The sequence below is a fragment of the Morone saxatilis genome, unplaced genomic scaffold, assembly GCF_004916995.1.
Source record: "Morone saxatilis isolate NCDOM2014 unplaced genomic scaffold, NCSU_SB_2.0 Contig15, whole genome shotgun sequence".
NCBI lineage: Eukaryota > Metazoa > Chordata > Actinopteri > Moronidae > Morone > Morone saxatilis.
This window is the reverse complement of record NW_023339707.1, coordinates 20,739,458-20,759,618: the sequence shown is the minus strand read 5'-3', so window position 1 is coordinate 20,759,618 and position 20,161 is coordinate 20,739,458. Positions and strand designations below refer to the sequence as shown.

At 43.0% G+C, this 20,161-nt stretch overlaps 1 protein-coding gene across 1 annotated transcript in view; it reads left to right on the top strand.

Annotated features, from left to right (window-relative positions):
- Positions 1–19,811, top strand: part of LOC118324601 (membrane-associated guanylate kinase, WW and PDZ domain-containing protein 2) — a 34,370-nt gene extending 14,559 nt beyond the window's left edge. Inside the window, exons 4-18 of the mRNA XM_035657023.1 lie at positions 2,866–2,985; positions 4,420–4,593; positions 6,331–6,526; positions 7,696–7,766; positions 8,872–9,033; positions 9,827–10,355; positions 11,133–11,673; positions 11,990–12,053; positions 12,155–12,562; positions 16,825–17,025; positions 17,109–17,188; positions 17,310–17,456; positions 18,398–18,536; positions 18,924–19,027; positions 19,522–19,811. Of these exons, the coding sequence (XP_035512916.1) occupies positions 2,866–2,985; positions 4,420–4,593; positions 6,331–6,526; positions 7,696–7,766; positions 8,872–9,033; positions 9,827–10,355; positions 11,133–11,673; positions 11,990–12,053; positions 12,155–12,562; positions 16,825–17,025; positions 17,109–17,188; positions 17,310–17,456; positions 18,398–18,536; positions 18,924–19,027; positions 19,522–19,590 (3,005 nt within the window). The 3' untranslated portion in view covers positions 19,591–19,811. The remainder of the gene's footprint in view (positions 1–2,865; positions 2,986–4,419; positions 4,594–6,330; positions 6,527–7,695; positions 7,767–8,871; positions 9,034–9,826; positions 10,356–11,132; positions 11,674–11,989; positions 12,054–12,154; positions 12,563–16,824; positions 17,026–17,108; positions 17,189–17,309; positions 17,457–18,397; positions 18,537–18,923; positions 19,028–19,521) is intronic.
- Positions 19,812–20,161: the final 350 nt, after the last annotated feature.

Here is a 20,161-nt window from a genome sequence, read left to right as displayed (position 1 = left end):
AATGAATGACAGAATTAAGTAAATGCAAGCTTTAGTATCAATAATGTAGGGGGGTGGGGGGGTGGGGGATAAATTGAAAGCAAATGTCTATCAGTGCCAAAGTGGAGGAAGAGGCGGGGCTGACTGCAGTCTAATGGCACTGTTTGCTCATACTGAAGTACACAGGATGCTTGTGGGGAGCAGGTAAATGTGTATTCAAACAGCAATGTACTGTATCCCTGCATCCAGCAAAACAAACTACTTTATACAACTCTGAGTATGTAAACTACCCTTTTTTTGTTCCCTCATTCATACAATTTTGTTCTGTGTGCAGGTTTTGCAGACCTCACATTACCCTCCTGAACTTTCCCACTCATATTTATATCATCGCACTCACCATTTGCACATATGCCCTTGGATTATTCAGAGCCAATGTCATGGTTTTGAGGCTGGCTGTGTCTCTGTCTACTCCACAAAAGACTTTTCTAATTGTCTTCAGAGTGAGTCAGAGATAAGAACCATCATCATTTAGTTATTCTAATATGCTCGCTCCAGCGTTGTCAGGCAAACTGTCTGTGGCCTTTTCAACTGTAGGATTCATTGTTAGCTTTTTGTGTGCAATGATCTTGACAGACAGCTCTCTCTGGGTGTTGATACAGAGTTCTGTGTAATTACCTCTTCAATCCCTATCTCCCCCCCTCTCCCAGGGGATCAGTGTGCAGCGCCTACAGGGACAGGCGGGGAAGAAGAAGATGTCAATAATCCATCCTGTCCCCCCGCTGACATGTCATATATATTTCCTAGGAGGGTGCATAGATAATGAATCCCTGCCTCGCACCATATCAGCTGGAGAGATACTGTGTGTCCTGAGGGGAGGAGAAGAATTACACACATCAGATGTCATCAGGAGATTTGCTAGCAGATATTTAATTAGACACAGAAACCTCTAATTTTCTTTAACTGGGTGCAAGTACACATGGGTGTGTCCAGTTCATTTTTGTCTTTTTTTGTGACCAAAGGTGAAAATATAACCCTGGTGCAGTGTGGCACAAAGTGAAAGACAGGCTGGACTGAATGAATACATTATACAGAATCAGCAGGTGGAGTTTGAGCGAGCTATAATGATGACAAATCACATCAGGCCTTCTCATCCCCTTTAAAAGCACCAGACAGTTTCCTAATGAGCCGGGAAGTGAGGGTCAAACCTCTCTGGAGAGAGCGTCCCTGGGAAGCACAAGGCACAAGTCACAATATTGGAAAACTAGAGCTGAAACGATTAGTCAGTCAATAGATTCAACAGAAGATTAGTCAGCATCAATTGTGTTTCTGAAGTGTTTATGTAATTTTTTAAGCAAAAATGCCAAACTTTCGGTGATTCCAACTTCCAGCAGAGTTGTGACGCATTTTTCACTATTTTCTGACATTTTAGAAACCAAATGATGAATTTATTTATCAAGATTTGTCAATAAGGAAAATAGCTGTTAACTAAATATATATAACTGTTTTTTGGTAGTTCTGTGTATATACTTTTGCCATCTAAAGCCAACGCTTTTGTAATTAAAGGAATAGAAGGAGCAGGTGGAAATATAAAAATGGCATTACAGCTGCCGGCTATAAATGCTAGCACAAAATCAGAGGCCAGTGCCTCATTCACTGTGGCTGAGCGGGACTAACATTAAACTCACTTTGTGCTACAGAAGGAAGAGGTCAGGCTGATGGAGCTGCCTCATGCTCTCTAATGTTTGTGTGTCCAGTCCTGTATGTCTTTGTGTCTACATGTTGGTGTGTGTGTGAGTGTGTATTGTGGGTTTTTTGGGTCTATGTGTGTTTGTGTGCATGCTCTGTGCAGTCCTGTATGTGTCATTGTGGCTGGGAGAACTGCTCCCAGGACAGCAGTGCATTAATCATGGGTTTTATAGGGTAGATGGGTATGACTCCCTCCTGCAGGCCCCCACACTGACATTACATGTGGTCCTCCAGGAGAAGGACATACATTCGTCCTTAGTTTGGGCTTGTTGTGATTACATATGTCTTGGGAAAGTAATTACTTGTCTCAAGGTCAGAACGGTCGCCTTGTAGTTCAATTTGCAAATTAAAATGATTTCACCAGATCTGACCCAATGAGTAATATAAAATGTGATATATTTCACACTACATGCCTGCACGTGTATTTAATGGATAGGAGATCATGGTCGAAACACAGTGAACACTGAGGCTTACCTCAGTGACTCTGTAATGATGGGATGCTTTTCCGGCCGTGGTCTGGACTCACTGCTTTCTTCCAGGCCAAGGTCAATGTGAATCAATTATGATGACATACCATTGATCATCCGAGTGCTCCATCTTTGCAATGGTGATAGAAAGACTTTAAGACTTTCACAGTGCCTCATTAATGTTTAATTTTCTTCTTATTGATCTGTTCATAACAAAGAGGCCCTGGTAAATGCCTACCCTCATCATCATGCGCTTCATAGCAAAGGGCAAATTTTGGTTTGTGGGTTTGTTTCTGTTGACTTGAGACTACATCAAGAGAAATGCTGTAATTAAAGAAGTCACTTGTTAATTGCTATTAACTTTTAATGTCAAACATTTTATTTGCTTACTCCTTCTAAGGTTGTTTATAGCTAACAATCACAATAGATCCATTAGGTTGTTATCTTTTGTTGCAATATTTCTATATAATTTATCACACTAACGTAATGCTTAGACTACTTATAGTTTGCTGAATTGCTGTTTTGTTTAAACACTGAACTCTGGATTTATGACCCCCGATGAGAGGAAAAGGCCTTGATTAATTGACGTATCATCCATGTTAGAGCTGGCAGTATTTCTAGCCTCATGGCTCTGATGTATGGTGTAATATTTCCTGTTGTCTCCCTCTGCCAGGTACAACCAGACAGGCCAGAGATGGGGAAATCTCAGGGGTAGACTACAACTTTGTGTCCATCGAGGAGTTCTTCTCCTTGGAGGAGTCGGGAGCACTGCTTGAGAGTGGAAAGTTCAAAGGTGAGGTTGAACTATTTCAACATTTTAACTAACTGTCCAGGCAACTTAGTGCAGCTGGGTTCTCTTCAAAACCTGTATGGTGATTTATCATGCAGTGTAGTTTATAGCACTTTTAATTATAACACAGATAGACAGAACATTTTCTTTTCTTGATTACTTGTGCTTCAGTGTGTGTGTGTGTGTGTGTGTGTGTTTAAATACTGGAAAATTACATAAACATATAATTATTTAACAACAGCCACAAACCAGCACCTTTAAAGCTCAATAATTAACACATTATTATTCTTCACATGTACAAAAACTGAAGTGTAAAGAATTTATGGGAGTTATGTGCCAGACTTTTTCTTGGCCAGTTGCAGTGACTTTTTGATTGTGTGGTAGGGTGACTCCAGGAAGATATAACGTGTTAATTGGTTTGCTTGAGAGGTGATGTTGGTATTTGTTCCCTTTAGACAGAGCAAGCTGTTTTAGTCCATGTTTTTGTGCAATCCTGTGCTAACTGGCTGCTGACTGTAGCTTCTTTTTCAAGCTCATTTCCCAAAATATCAAACTATTCCCTCAAAGACCATTTTCTTTTTCTACTTTTGTTCCCTACAAATAAAGAACATCTATTGGCAGTTTTTTGTTGTTGTGATAAATAAGGTTTACACAGTTCATAACTGGAACGTGTGTTGTAAAGCCATCCCATCTCTTTTTGCATGTTAATGCCATCAGGTGTTGCTCAGCTCGTATCTACCCTGCAGAATCCTCCCTCGTAAGGGTCAGAGTGCTGCCTCTGATTAAAAAGCCTCCATACATTAGCATCCATAATTTATTCGAGTTTAATGGGAGCAATAAAAGTCATCCTCACTTGCCTTACATGTGACATTGACAGACACATCGCTACAGTGAAGCAATCAGGAGTTTCAGCAGCATTGTGCATGTAGTAGCCTGCAGTAAACGCTGTAAATGGTGACGGCTGGTGACCTTGTTGTTAGGTTCAGTAATCTAATGTTTCCCCTCAACCCATTTGGATCTCCATGAGCCAAATGGAGGGGTGGAGGTAATTTAATTTTTTTCTTTAGCAGCTGGAGCAGATGGCATGAACTAAGAATATAGAACATACAGTAGATGATCTCAGGGGATACATTAGACACATACATACAGGTATATAGTATGTGTTATATATGTGCATAATGACATGAACCCAGTCTGCTACTAAATATTTGGATTTAAAATCTTTTATTTACCTTTTAATGCCGACTGTGTGCTGTTACTGACTGCCTTTAGATTCATGTCGATAGATTTTATTTGCGACACAGGGCATTTTCCTTTACTTCAATATTGGTTAGTAAATTTTTAGCAAATGTACTGTTTAACTTTACAGTTTGACATGGCCATTGCAATACCATTTCTCAAGGCAAGACGCCTTTCTCCTGTCCTTCTGTGTCTCAGGGAATTACTACGGCACACCTCGACCTGTTCACATCAGCGCAGAGAGCCCCCCCATCACCTACCAGGAACACCGCAACCTGCTCAGAAACTTCCGCACACGCAGCAAATCGCTCAGCAACCTCGAGAAGACTGCAGAGGACGGCGAGAACAGCGAGGACGACTCAGGTCTATCAGGCAAGTATTGCTAAAACTGGTCTATGTGACAGCATGTGTGGGCAAGGAAAAAGCAAGAGGTAATCCGCTATTAATAGTATCATAAGTGGACTGTAACATATTTATTGGGGCCCCTAGAAAATGTATCAGTTAAGCCCTGCACTGTAGCCAGCAGCTAAATACTGCATTGTCCCTCTATCTATAGCACCAGTCTCTGATACCCAAATGAATCAATCATTTGCACGATTAGTATGCTCTAAACTCTCAGTGGGGCTGTGGCCTCATCGATTGCTGGATCACCTCCAAAGGAAGGTCAGGCTGCCTTAGGTCGAACAGGCAAGGAGGTAAGCAGATAGGCGAGCATGCACACTGGGAGGTGAGGGAAAAAACACTGAGGAAGTCCTGTGACACGTAAACAGACGCTGGAATAGCCAACACACAGTTACTTTTCTTTTTTCTATTAAGGCAAAAACTTTTTATATTTTAGATGTGGCTCATTGTACCAGACATGGTTTATTGTGTTAAACAGGGGGCTTTAAAGTAGTATTCAGATCCGTCATTCAAGTGTGAATATTCATTTGTTTGGGACGCTGCATATATGAGTTCCTGTCCGCCATGTGGCCCTAGAGAAGGGCCACTTATTAGATGTTATGTGCCAATATCTCATGTGTAGACTACACCATGAAAATGTCATGTAAATCAGATGACTATTGCTATACAAAGCTTACTTCCTGTTGTCGATAGGCGACTGACTGTAATTGGCATGTAAATGTGTTCAGGCTGGGAATCAAACGTGTGAAGTTTGGAGCCGACTGGACATGTAGATGTGTTCAGAGGGGGGAAACATCTGCAATTTGGGTCATGGCTCGGGCCCTAATAATACATGGTATATTATAATTATAGTAATTATAGTATTATAGTATTGAATAAGTGGATGGAAATGGAAATAAGTAAGTACCTAAAAACATTATTTTCCACCACTGTTGATTACATCATCTACCCAAATAAAATCATGAAGTGTTGGAGAGTTAAAGAAATAATGGCAACAGGAAACTAGAACACCAGAGCTGAACAGAAGGCGAGTATGAGATTAGATGGTTAGGGTAAAGGGAGCAAGGCAGCGACAGGGTTGTGGTGGTGGAGGCAGGTAGGGAGAGTGTTGGAAAGGTGGTGGCAGGGAGCCAGAATGGTACAGAAGATAAGAGAGAGGCAGGCAGAGTGGGAGGTGAGAAACACAGGCACGCAGAGATCCAGACAGTGCTCCAAACAGGCAGGTAGGGCAGCAGGCAGCCTGGACTGGGGGGGTTGAATCAGGATGCAGGCAGGATGGAGTTTGAGAATGCCATCCAACACCCTGACCTCTGCTGAGTCATCTTCTGAAGTGAAACTGTGTGGGTGGATGGGTTCGGCAGGACTTGTCGTGTGCTGCAGGACCCAGGACGCCTGTGTTATGTCCGACATCTCTCAGATCCATGCTGGAGCTCACGGCTGAAGGACAGCTACAAGGACAGCTCGGCAAAAAAATATGCTTATTTTTCTTCCGCCGGTAGTGTGGCATGCATGGTCACACACTCTGCCTCCTTAGGGAGGGGACAAAGACGGACAAGCTGCTGACCTCAGATCTTTTTGTTTAACAGCCCCAAGTGAAATTGCCAGCATCAGGTCGTTAAAGATTGCAAACTTTTTCACCATCTGTTAAATTATATATCACTGTTCAGTTTTGATTTTCAACACTCTTTCTTGTTACAATAATTACAGGAGGCTCTGCAGGTGTCAGCAGCAGCGCCCCTCCTTTCCATCGGTCCCCCGTTCGGCCCCGGGCATCCAGCAGCGGGGATGGTCGTGCCATAGAGAACGGGATAATCGGCAGCAGAAGTGGTGCCAGGGTGAGAGGAGTGATGCCGGATCACTGGGAGCTGGCCTTCAGTGACCCAGGAGAGTCTCACTACATAGAGTGAGTATCTACCTGCTCTTCACAAATCTGTGAAAGGGACTGGGAACAGTGGGAAACTCACAGCTAGCCTTGCTCTGACTTAACACGTTATATCTTGTCTGTTTAATTCATACATATTAATTTACAAGTTGTGGTTTTTATGGTCAGTGTTTCTGGCGGCTCAGTATTTCCCTACCAATTGGTGATTCCCCTTACCCATCCTGAGACCAAACGTATCGCTAACCTCGACAAGCCATTTTCTCAGATGCTTAACTTCAACCCGACCATCCTAATGCCGACCAGTTAAAGGACCTGTGTGTGATTCGGTGGCATCTAGTAGTGAAATTCTAAGCTTGTAGGAGAAACTACAGTGGCTACAAAACTCTTGCAACAAAGAGGAGAGGCCATATCTAGAGCCAATGTTTGGTTTGTTCATTCTGAGCTACTGCAGAAACATGGTGGTTCAACATGGCAGCCTCGGTAGAGGAAGACCCGCTCCCTGTGGAGGTAAAAGGTAGCAAAAACACCATGATTCTTACATTCAGTTGATTATACACTAATGGACAACATACCAATTAATATTACAGTTAATTTCTGCCAATAGATCCTCCTCAATGTTACACACTGGACTGGAGTCTATGATAACTAACCTAAGCCCTAATCCCAATCACTGAGGTCAATGGTACAGGAAAAACTGTACACTATTTGAGGGGGAAACAGATTTCGACAGAAGAGCATACCCCTCTCGTAAACGTTTTTGTACTTCAGTTTTGGTATAAATTAAAAAAATTAAGTTATATAGTTATTTACTGAATTTAGAAGTGTAGGTAGGCAGATTTTGTTACCTTTGGACAAAGCCAGGTTTGCTGCTTCCCCTGTTTTGTTTATGCTAAGCTAACTGCCTCTTGTTTCCAGCTTCCTATTTAACAGACGGATAAGAGACTGGTAATGATCTTTTCATCAAGCTCTCAGCAAGAACGTGAATATTCGTGTTCCCGAAATGCCGACCTATTCCTTTGAGCATGCTCTGAATATAGTGGAGCTGCTATGCAAAGTTGTCTTGTCTATCAATGGATGGCATCTCTGTTCTGAGTGTATTGAATTCCAATGCTGTCATATTATATCCAATGCTATTATGTTTCTGAAGAGGGAGCCTTTTCTTTAGCTTTTCCCCCTTTTGTCTCTCAAAGTCGCAACCCGAGGAGGACCAGCTGGCAGAGTCCTCGAGCTTCAAGCAGGGAGACCGTCTATAAAAATGAATGTGAGTCTCTTTGTTTCTTTTTCTTTCTCTCTCTGGATGTAATTATTGAAACGCTAGAGACACGTTTAACTGTTGAACAGCCTAAATTAAGCTACATATTTATCAAGAACGGAAGTAACAGACACAGCCAGCTTGTTAGAGTCAAATGAGATGGAATGAGCTTTTAGCTGAACAGAGACATGTAAGTGATTAAGGCCTAAAGCTCGGAGCTGCTGGCAAAGAGCCAGACTTTCCACACATGGAGTCCACACATGGATGGCATGTGACTGGCAACTTAATTTCATAATTTGGTCACATGATTCGCTTTTAAAAGAACAAGGGCATGATCTACTTTTTGATGTTTGTCTGACATGGCTGATTGCAAACTGTAAGAAACCCATCTGTTATGGTGCTATGATTCCAGCTTGTCCCAGTAAAGTGCAGTACACTTCTCTCGCCAGCAGAAGGTGATATAATCTCCATTATAGCCAGAACTACCTGCATGTGAAAGGGTTACTGTAAAATCTGGTGCAAGTGGAATCCAAACTCATACTGTTATAATGTGCTAGGATGGTGTTTAACTTTACGCAACCTGAAATGGTTGCAACTCCACTTACAAACTTAGGGCTAAAATAAGAAGTAAAAATGGGCGGAAATTAAAATCTGTTTTCCACAGATTTGATGATTTAAAGTAAACTGTAAATAAAAGACCCAGATTACAGCACTGAGTTGGGTCAATCTAATGGATTATGTTGCTGATTTTAAGGAGGTCGTCTATAATGGATTCTGCCTTAATGCAATCTTTCCACCAAATGCTTTCGGTTTGTGTGCATGTTTATTTATTTATAAGTATTTTTTGTTAAAAGCCATCTGCCAATAGGTTTAGAGTCTGACTCTCTCTCTCTTTTTCCTCACTCCTAAACCTGTCATCATTTAGTCGTATAAACACATCCAGGACAGAAACTGTTATAACTCCTCTCTTTTTCTAATATTACTCTAGTGTTTTGTTGTTTTCTTTTAAACCCTTGCTGCCTTGAAGACTTTGACAACTTTTCCTTGGAGGTAAGCATCACCATTATCTCATCCTCTCTGTCTCTCTGTTTCTGTATACTACGGTGACTACCAGGGTTCACAGACCAGCCTGGGGAGCTCAGGGGTTTCCCTGTGCACACACACTTGACCAAGGGCTCCAGAGGGTTTGGTTTCAATATTGTCGGGGGCAGCAGGCCAAGGGAGTTCCTTCAGGTTTACAGTGTGACTGCAAGTGGACCCTCAGCGCTCAAGACAGGTAAGATGGTATGAACCAGGGATGATTACTGCATCAGAAAGATAGCAGAAATTAATTGCTAAAAAAAAAAAGATATGTGAGCGAACTGAAGAGTGGAGGGGACACATTGTCACACGCACAAAGACAATACTTACTGTTATATTATTTAGTCATTTTATTTAGTAATTGCACAAGATTTACCATAGCTGCAGATTGAGAGCTGTAACTATGGCTGCTACAATCTTGCAGAACGAAAAATATTTTAATCAGTGGTATATCTTAACAGCCTATCTCTGTACTTCTCTTTCTCCACTCTTTGGGATTACACATCTGGAATTTTGATCTCCCGCTGCAAGTTTATATCACAATCAGCCCTTAATCCTCAGGACTAGAACACCATAATCAAGCTATCATAAAACACGCATATGCAACGGTGCACATCTACTTCACAGACACACACATACACACACACACACACAAATACCCATATAGGCAGATATTACCACTTTAGGATGCCACAGCACAGCCTGTCTCTGCAGGGACTGATCTAGTTCATATCTGTTAATAGGCTGGTTTAGGGGGATTAGTTTGTTGGATTAGTCAGCACCCACACAAAACACAGAGATAGTGTTTTTAGTTTGCAAACTGCACTTATCTGCACACTCAAGCATATGAAAATTGTCAAAAAAGTTGAAGCATTAATACATAAAAACAAATTGTAACCACAGAGGTGTGTCATTTTGCAGCAAAGTATTATTTGAACTGTGTTGTAATGATATCTCTATCCATGTGCTGTCTTTTTATGCTTTATTAGCGGACATCCTGGTGTACATCAATGACGTTTGTGTGTTAGGAGTGTCTCACAAAGAGGTGGTAGAGATGCTCAAGTCTGTGCCTGTGGGCCACAGTGTGGATGTAGAGGTTAGAAGAGGGTATCCCATGCTCTACAATCATGACGGTTGTCCCAAGCAGCCCCCGCCAAGGCTACTGGACAGCGGAGACCCCATCCTACCACCCACCACCACCCAGCCTCAGCCTCTTCACCAACTACCTCGCCTCCCAACACCCACTCCCCAAGCCCAGCACTTTAATTTTAACGGGGTCCACAGTGACGGGAGCTACATGGAACCAGGGATGACTCTAGACTCTAATGGAAATGCCACATCCTTCGCCACCAGACAGCCACCCTCATACAGACGCTCCAGTATGAGCAACCCTGCCCCCTCCTCCTCCCCCCTGCGTCCTCCTCGTTCCCTGAGAAGTTTAGCCAGGCTGCAGTCATTCGACCCAACGCTTGCCAGCCAGAGTGACAGTGAAGTTGTTTCTGCCATTGGTTCACACAGGTAACACTTAGACGTATGGCACAAAGAAGGTTCCTGCAGAAATTGTACCTTTGAGGTGCATTCATTAAAATTTGTCATTCCCTTTTAAAAGTTAATTATTAGTAATTATTAGCAGTTAATTGCAGTGATTCAAAAGTGATTTTGAATGGTGCTATAATTTAAAAGTTTACCTTTTATTTCAAATTCACTTTTTCCAAATAAGACTGGTGTCTATGAGGTCCAGCTGTGGGGAATGAGCTCTGAGATTCAAATGAGACTGAATGAAAAATTAGATTTGACCCAATAATAATACAATAAAATGCTGGTGTATTTAAGTAGTTAACTTTTGTTCAAGTAATGAGAGGAAATGCATCACATAGAGTCTGCTGTACAGGCTGCAGTGGCAAGTTAGAAATAGCAGCAACACTACCCGTAGGTGTGAGTTTCAACAAGGTCAAAAAAGTATTCAGCAGATATTTGGATAATTGATTAATCATTTTCAATTCCAAATGTTAAATGGCTCCAGCTTCTTAAATGTCAGGATTTGGTACTTTTTTTGTCATATGTGATAGTCAATAAAATATCTTTAGGTTTCGATTGGACAATACAAGCAATATGAAGATGTCACTTTGGACTCTAGGAAATTGTGATGAGCATTTTGACATTTTATAATCATAATGAAAACAAGCATTCTTTGTCACCCTAAACATTCACACACTATCAGAATACTGTATGTGTCAAAACAAAGACTTTCTGTATTTTCTATTGATTTTCGACTCTCCTATTCTTTCTCATTAGGGCATCAATGATCCGTAATCACAACAACAACTCCCTCTCGACACCCCCTCATCCTTTTCGTTACGGCACGTCCAAGTCGTCTGAGAGTGATCTGTCCACCTGCACCCTGTCGGGGTCCCGGCTGCCCCTGCCTCAGTCACCGAGGAGGCCGATGTCATCCCCCGGCGGCCCCCACAGTGCGCACTCCCGCCTATTCAGACCGCAGACCTCACTAAGACCACCCCTGACCCCTGACAGCCCTCACCACCGCAGCTTCAATGGTTACCATGGCAACTCCAGCCCCACTGCAAGTCCCAGCAGTGTGTCTTCTCCTGGGGCGATGAGTATGGGCAGTTTCAGTGGAGGGGAGCTGGTGCCGGTGGCCTTGGCCCAGAGTGAAGGAGACCGAGGACTTGGCTTCAGCGTGACGGCTGGCGGACCAGGAGGCAGGATGACTATAGTGAAAAGAGTCTGGGACAGGAAGCAGTGCAACTCCCTGCAGCCAGGGGATGCTATTGTCAAAATCAACGGAGCGGATGTCCAGAGCCTTAGCTTTGCACAGGTAGTGGAGGACCAAATGGGAGGGAAGTCAGGAGAAGTAATGTGAACGAAACACAATTCATAGTGGCTGGTTTAAACGGTGGTTCCACACCTTAAAGCAGTGTCCGCTTGTCACAGGGTGCATGAGTTGCAGTCAATTGAAGCGTGATTATCCTTACTTTCCTTCCCCCAGGTTGGGAACCACTGGGTTAAAACAGGTTAAATCAGCAGTGTGGTGCTTTAATTCAATTTGAGACATGAACACCACCTTAAAAGGTGTCAAATATAACCAAATAATCTCAATATGAGTCACTATATAATTATATGTTTGTTGACAGGTACAAACAGTTCTCCTGGAACACACCAAGCAGGCAGAAGTCATCTTGTTGGTTTACAGAGGAGGTAAATGACTCACATTCATTGTAGAGTCAGTGATTTTAGTAACTGACAAGTATTCACTGTGGCTAAATTCATCTCACAGTTATATTCTCTCTCATTATCAGGCATCTATCATTCAACCGTCTCCCCTGGCCCTAATCGGAGACTCCCTCCACCTCTACTCCGCCCCCCTCCTCCACCTTCAGACAACTCCTCTGTGCTCCCAGAAGTGCTGCCTATGCCCCGTACTTCCATTAGCACCCCTCCATCCCCAGCGCAGATGCGCTCCTCGCTGATCCAGAGCACGAGTTTCTTGGAGTCGATTCCAGTGACCCTGACCATGGAACCCAAAGACTGGATCAACACAGGCCTGGAGGACGAGGCAGGAGGAGTCACAGTGCCTGATTCAGGTCTGGAGAGGCAGGATGGCGAACGAACTCGGCCTCTCCGTGGGTTTGATGTGGAGCTGAGGAGAAAGCCAGGAGAGGGATTTGGGTTCGTCATTGCATCTCAGGATGTGGAGAATGGCAAAGGTGAGAGCCAACTAGAAAGCGACAAATCATACTGTGCAACGTGTGTATCAAGTTAAATGGATTAAATGTAGCACGCGTTTTGGTTTGTAAAACTATATTTTTTAATCTAATAATCTGAAGTAGAACTGGACGGCATTACACAGCATAAGTTGAACTTTTCTGGCCCAGTAAAACCATTTGGTTACCTGCCCAGGGGTTTCATTTGGATGCCCTTGTGGACAGGCGCACCATTAGGTAATTACAGTTTAAAAAGTGGTCACTGTGGCCACATGCCACTGGATGAGTCATGATGCATCATCAACCCTTTCTGAAGTGTTGTTTTTTCCAGTTTGGTTCCAGTTTTTTTTTGCATTGTTGAAGTTGTTGCATTGTTCTGTCTACATACATGAAAAGTCTTACTGCTAAAATAAAAAAAAAGAAGGAAGGATTTCTGGAAGGATCTTGCAAAGCCCCATGTTTCACTTTACACACACACACATACATACTGTACATGCCTTTGTTCCTGTACCCGTAGGCTTACATTTTCTTTGTGTGTGGGTGTGTGTGATTTACCTGCACCTACGTGTGATCCTGAGGGATGGAGCTGATATTGCATTCAGAATCTCATGCGTCAATGACCAATGGACGGGCTTATTAAAGGAATAGTTTGATGTTACACGCTTACTCAAAGATCAATACTACTATAAATATGAAGCTAGAGCGAGCGGCAAATTAGCTTAGCTTAGCATAAAGACTGGAGACTGGGGCAAACAGCTAGTCAGGTTCTATCCATAGGTAACAACCATCATATTTATTGTACAGACATGATATTGATGTTCTCATCTAACTCTCAGCACAAAGCGAATATGCGTAGTTCCCCAAACGTCAAGCTTTACCTTTAAGACATTTATAGGTTATTTACAGGTTTTATATGTAGCCGTGCTCTTTTAATTCATTTTATCAGCTCAAGTGTGTCCTGCAGAATGACCTTTTGTCAAAAGTATCATATGACTTGCATCCTGCTCTGCCTTTCTCTATCCGCTCTGACCTGACAGGACGTTGAGGCTTGTTTATGTTCTGTCTGGGAAGTGAACACGTCTTGCCCTTATTAGCTTTTAGTGTAGTGCTTATGAATAGCAGTTTAACCGCAGCATCTCTGTGATGTATTACCCACTCTCCCCTTCTTTTGTCTTGTATTGGCTGCCCTCTGTTCTAGTTTGATGCAGTTCAATTTGCTTTATGGCCCAAGCAAACACACGTTTATGTTCTCATGGTGAGATTAAGGTTGTAGTTGCACCTGTCTCTGCAGTAAAGAGACCCTCCCTCCTTCCTCAAACCTCTATCCCCACTGTGTCCTCATTCTCCCCTTCATTTCACTCCTGTCATGTCACAGAAAGAGGTCCCCTCTGTCTCTCCATATCTGCCTTTATCCTCTATCATTTACTCTTCCCGTCTCTCCCGCTCTCTTCCTCTCATCAGTCTTTCTCTCCACCACTCTGTCCCTCACAAGCTCCCGCCCACTCTCCCTCTCTCTCCCTCTCTCCCTCACACCCCTTTACTCTGCAGTAAAAGCATCCTGTCTGGTTTTTCAAAAGATTAAAACTCTCCCTCTCTCTCTCTCTCTTCTTCTCTCTCTCTTTCCCTCCCTTCACCTCCCGCTCTCTCTGTTGCTCTCTGAATGCTTAACAGAAATGCTACGCTGAGCATTTCCCTTGCAGAGGAGCAGCAGAGGCGACAGCAGACCTGTGTTTTAGCTCCTGTTGACCGTTACATGTGAATCTCAACACCTCCAAGCTGCCTGACACGGAATCTAGGATTTTTTTGTGTTTTGTTTTTCTGCGCATGCTAATCAAACAGCCATGTTGGAGAGACTACAGTCTGCTTTGAAAACTGTGAAGGAGTCCAAACGTAATTATTTGCTCCACTTCTCATTTCATGTTTACTGAAAAATGGGAGGGTACTGGTTTGGTGCAGTGTTTTACGTTTAGCTTTTTTGTGCAGGAGCTAGAGGATATGATTTTGTGTTGCACACTAAAGTTTGCTCAGTCAAATGTGTTGACTTTGGCAGTATGAAAGTTAGATCGAGAGGCTCACATTATCCAGATGTGAGATAGTTGATCAAACTGATGATGGGATTGATATGTATTAGGGTAATTTCTTACAGTTATGCTGGATGATGATTGCAGTGGCAACAACAGATGAAGGGAATTTGTGTGGTGACGTAGTAATGGTCTATGTATTAGAGTCAGGAGCCACACGTGCAGTAAAATGAATGAAGTTAACAAATAGTTCAGCCGTAACTAACCTGCACACACACTACTGTATGAATGAGCTAAAGATCAACAGTGCTCTCACCGGTCTCCGACATGCACTAAGCATCTGCAGGCTGCCGTGGGGATGTCTGCACCGGCTGATGCATCTGGGCTGCAGAGGGGGATTTTACGATGGCGAGGGAGGGGGGCTGCCACTGCTCCTGAGCGGTTATCAGTGCAGCACGTCAGAGGCTGGCTGGCTTCTGGGCATACCGCAGTGGGATTACTCTGGACAGGAGAACATGGAGAGCCAGAGGAAAAGACACTAATATAAAGCAGTCCATTTGGATGCATCTGTGTGTAGTTTAAGCGTGTGTTTGTGTGTGTGTGTGTGTGTGTGGGTACATCTGTCCCAATCCCTCTGCGTGTGAGTCACTGTGTATGTGTGGGGTTTTGCACATGCGTGTGTGAGTGTGTGTGCACAGTGCTGGGTGTGTATAGCTGTTGCATGTGCATTCATGTGTTTGGCGACTGTTGATGTTGGACCGATGTATTATGCATGATTAGAATATTGCAAAGCTGCCTTGGCTTTGATTTGACCTGATTGCCGTTTCTGCCTGGGTCACCCAGATTAGGCCCAGACTGGAGATGTGTCTCCGAACTCTGAATTATAGGCTGTACCTTTTAACGATTATTATCATTCCAACGTGACATACACTTCATCTCCTATTCCTAGCTGCCACACTTACAGTTTTAAGCTGTTAACAATCATGTCATGGCGCTCTATACGGCGATTTACAGATGCTATTTTTATCCTGGAGAGCTATACTGACTGTGTACCTCAGCTGAATGAGAGTCTCAAAATGTTTATGCTCCCTGATGGGTTACATAAGGCCACTGGCAAGACTCTAGAGGAGCCAGCTGTCGCCAAAGCACAGCATACACTCAAAGGGGGGTCAGAGAGAGAGTAATAGGGAGTTTACTAAGATACAGAAAGAGGAACAGAAGATAGAATCAGAAGTCTAAGCAGACAGGGAAAGATTGTCCAGCTAAAAACTGTAAGAAGCTTTTTAGTTGGTGCAGGAGATTAATGAAAGCAAATTTATTTTTAGGCTGCTTGATACTTTTCTCATCAACCTCAGACACTGACCAGAGTTGAGGTTAATTGTGAGTTATCTCTTTGTACAGAAGATAAGACAAATTGAGTTCTTATCTTAGCATATTTTCCCTGCTCACATTGTACCCACACTTCAATTCAGAGGTCAGTTGAATCTGACAAAAAAGACAGGAACACTTGCACATCATCGCCTGTGTATAGTGGGAGTGATAATGTGCTGTGTTTGAGCGGTGAAGTGGCTGGGATAAGACAGCCAGCGTTTTCCCACACAGAGGAGAAAGAACAAAATATTGCTGTGTGTGTTTTTGTATGCTAGTGGCATACTAATGCAGACATACTGCAAATTTGTGGATCTTAGAAGAGCTGAGCCTAAAAAATCACTGACGCCATCTAAAACTGAAGTGTAAATATCTTAAGCCTGTTCTTATGTGCAGTTTGACAGATCCAGGACAGGAAAATATTGCTAAAAAGCTTGTGTTCCATGACAGTGTGTTCTTGAGGTAGAAGACAAATCATTGACTGGCGAAAAACAGTAGCCGTTGTGTCAGCGGATGGAGAGATAGGTTGATAGATGGGAAGATGAAGGAGAAGAGGAGAGTGTTTCAAGGAGACAGTGGGGGAGGTGTAAAGAAAGGTTTCTGTAGAAAGAAATTTATAAAGTAAACCCTGCCAAAAACGATCCAAAGCTTAATTACAGCTTGTTTTAGGAATTCTGGCAAAGGCACTGGTGAAGTAAATCTTCCAGCTTTTAAATTTGACCCCACTTATTATTCACTGCCTTCTGATAAAAGGAAAGTTTTGGGATTTGATGGAGTTTCATGTTTTAGCTGCAACTTTACTCGTGTATGAACTACTCAACATGTAATGTACAAGTTATTTAAGGTAGTAACTGATATTTTCTGTCCTCTCTTCAGCTGCTTCACTTCTCCCTCACCGGTTTGTGACAGTCCGTCGAGGCAGCCCAGCGTCCAAGAGTGGTCAGATCCGGCCTGGAGATCGATTAGAGGCAGTGGAGGGACGCTCAGTGGTGACTCTGCCTCATCGGGAGCTTGCTCAGATCCTCCGTCGAGCGGGAAATACTCTACGTCTCACCATTGTCCCCCGGCCCAGCACCTGTAAGCATAGACATACGTATCCAGGTAACGCGAATATACAGCCTTAATTCATAATTTGACTTCAATCATCATCTTTTTTTCAGATACTTCAAGCCTTTCAGCAGAAACCACTGAGTATGAACCCGGTCACAGAAGCAAAAAGGGTCAGAGGTCACGTCCAAAGGTGAGAGCAGCACCAGAATCATAATGTGTAACTCATGGTCTCTTTCTGTAGCTCATCTTGTCCACTGCCAGTGTATAATATTTCCAGCCTCCTTCTTACCCTCTCTGCACTCGTCTCCCAGCGTGATTCAAGGTATTACAGTGTAGACCTGGATCGTGGCCCCTCAGGCTTCGGCTTCAGCCTCCGAGGGGGCAGTGAGTATAACATGGGCCTCTACGTCTTGGGACTGATGGAGGGGGGGCCGGCATCACGCAGTCAAAAAATGCAGGTGTGTCTCTCAGTAAACATGCATATCCTACTCTTTTGCTGTAGTGTACACACATCTGTATTATCCTCTGTATTTGTATCATCTTCTCTGTCTTTTGAATAAGCAAACAGCAGATTTCCATTTGATGAATTCTGGGTTGATTAATAACAGTGTACTTCTAAATACAAAACAAATCTGTACTCTTATTCTGTTGCTCTGTTATGTAAAAATGTGCTGTGATTACATTTTCTCTCATTTTTTAGTCAAAGTGAGACACTTCCCTGAGAATGTTTTTCTCAATAACGTTAAATATTCATGACGAAGTGTTAAGTTAAAGTGTTAAAAAAAGCCCTCCTTTTGTATTATTCATAAAGAGAACACACAGTCTGATTCATCAGGACTGTGTAAGTGTGGTTTGATTGGGGTTAATTGACAGAGACTTGGCAGCATAAGTAATCAATCCCACATCACATTTTGATTCAAATGTTGCCAAATTCTGATTGTTATACCATGATTGCGTTGATTTATTTCTTTATTTTATATATAGATTCACAACATTTTCAGTCAGTAACATCAGGTCACATTTTATTTTATAACCAAAAATCATTTAAACCAATTATATTTTCACCTTCCTCAGTTGTACTTGGTGTTCAGTACTAACTAATGTTAGCATGCTAAAATTAAGATGATGAAGTAGAGCTATCTGCTTAACATAAACATGTTAGCATTGTAATTATGAGCATGCACACTATAAAGGATTACTGGGAGACTGAGACAGAGTCATTGTTCATGTTATTAGTCCTACCTGTGCTTTTCCTGCCATGATCAAAATTCAAGCTGTGAAAAAAGGCCATCTTAGTAACTGTTATGCAAATACTACTGTAAATGTTACTTTAATAGAGATAGAGAGATATTAGATCCAATATTTAAAGTAATGTTGTGTTTGTGTGCCGTGGCTGCAGGTCAGTGATCAGCTTGTAGAGATCAATGGGGACAGTACAGCAGGGATGACCCACAGCCAGGCGGTCGAGCAGATCCGCAGAGGAGGCCACCGCATACACCTGGTGCTCAAGAGAGGAAACGGCTACGTGCCTGACTATGGTGAGACACAGTGGGAGCTTTGAGGAATATTTCAGTTGCCATCATATGTTTACAGGGAAATTTTGAATATATGAGATTTAAAATATAAGACATTAAAAAATGGCGGCTCTTATGTCTTTTACGTGTGTTGCATTTGTCTCGGGTGTGTTTATCTCCTTTCTCCTATTTCTGTGGGACTGATTCTAACTAATGTACTTTCTATCTTTTTTTACTCTTCTCTTGTTCTCTAACCCATCTGCATCTGTGGTTCTTTTGTTCTTTTTTTATTCCCAACGCCACATTTCCCTTCTGCATTTCGCTTGTCTTGGTTTATTTCCAAACATGTCTGTCCTTTCTGCTCCACTCCTTCTTTCCTTGTCTTTTCCCTTTTTTTTCTCTTTCTCTCAGTGGAGCTCTCCAGTTTGTCTCTATGTATGACCAACTCCAAGCTAGGCGAGCCTTGCTTCTATGTCATTGGACGAACAGAGAATACGCGGTTGGTAATGGTTCCTGTTAGTTCTCCCATTTTCTGTCTCTCTACATTCCTCTACTCAGTCACCGCTGCTGTCTTCACTTGTAGTGTTGGACCTCCTCATTATTAAGATAATCTTGATCATCAACTGAAGTAATGATGTAGAAATGTACTATATTATACTGATTTCTTGCCCAATTTAGTTCCCCTCAGACCAACCTCTGAACAGACTTTGCCAGCTTCACAATTTGTAGTCGCACTGAATTATTTAAAAAGAATGGCATGATTACGCTATTATGGAGCATACTGATAATCAGATGGGTATTTCTAATAAAGGTTCATCTGAAGGTTGCACTAAAATAAAAAAGCAGCTGTTGTTACACAATATGACCTATTGCACCTAAAAAAAAAAGGGGGCAAAAAAGCTCTTTAATAACAGATTACATAAAGCTTTTCCTCTCTTTTACCTGCCTATTCACTCTGTTTTTTCCTCCTCTCTCCACCCCCTACTCTCTCTATATAATATATACCCAGGCCGTGAGCACAGAATCACCTCCCCCTCCCTCCTGCGTCACCCCAAGGAGCAGGGTTTGGCTGCAGTAGACTCCACCGGGCAGAAGGGGCACAGCTCCAAGCAGAAGAGGAGAAGCAGGTCTTCAAATGGACGCGAGAGAGGGGAACAGATGGGAAGAAGAAGGAGGAGAGGGGTCTCAGAGGGAGGAGGGCGCTCTGGTTTACAAAGCCCCATCTCTGAGCGCGGAGAGGGGTCTCGGGAAGCCAGGGACAAAAAGAGGAGGAGGAGAAAAAAGGGCACTCAGAGTTTAAAGAGAGATGCCCTCGGCAATCATGATGATAGTGAGACGGAAAGAGGGACAGTGAGGGGAAGGAAGAGGGAGAGGGGAAGGAGCAAAAGCAGAGGGAGGAAAAGTAGAAGTGAGGAGGGGGTGAGGAAGCCAGAGGCTGAAGAGCCTGAGCAACAGGTAGAGCAGGAGGTACCTGCTGTTGAGGAAAAGGTGGAAGAAAAGACTGAGGAGTTAGAGGAGAGAGTCAGTTTAGAGATTGAAGAGAATGAAGAGGGTGAAGACGATGTTTTCCTTCCCATTCCAAGTCCTCACCAAAAGCTTCCCAGTCCCAAACAAAACTGGGAGGTGGAGAATGATGGAAACGGGGAGGT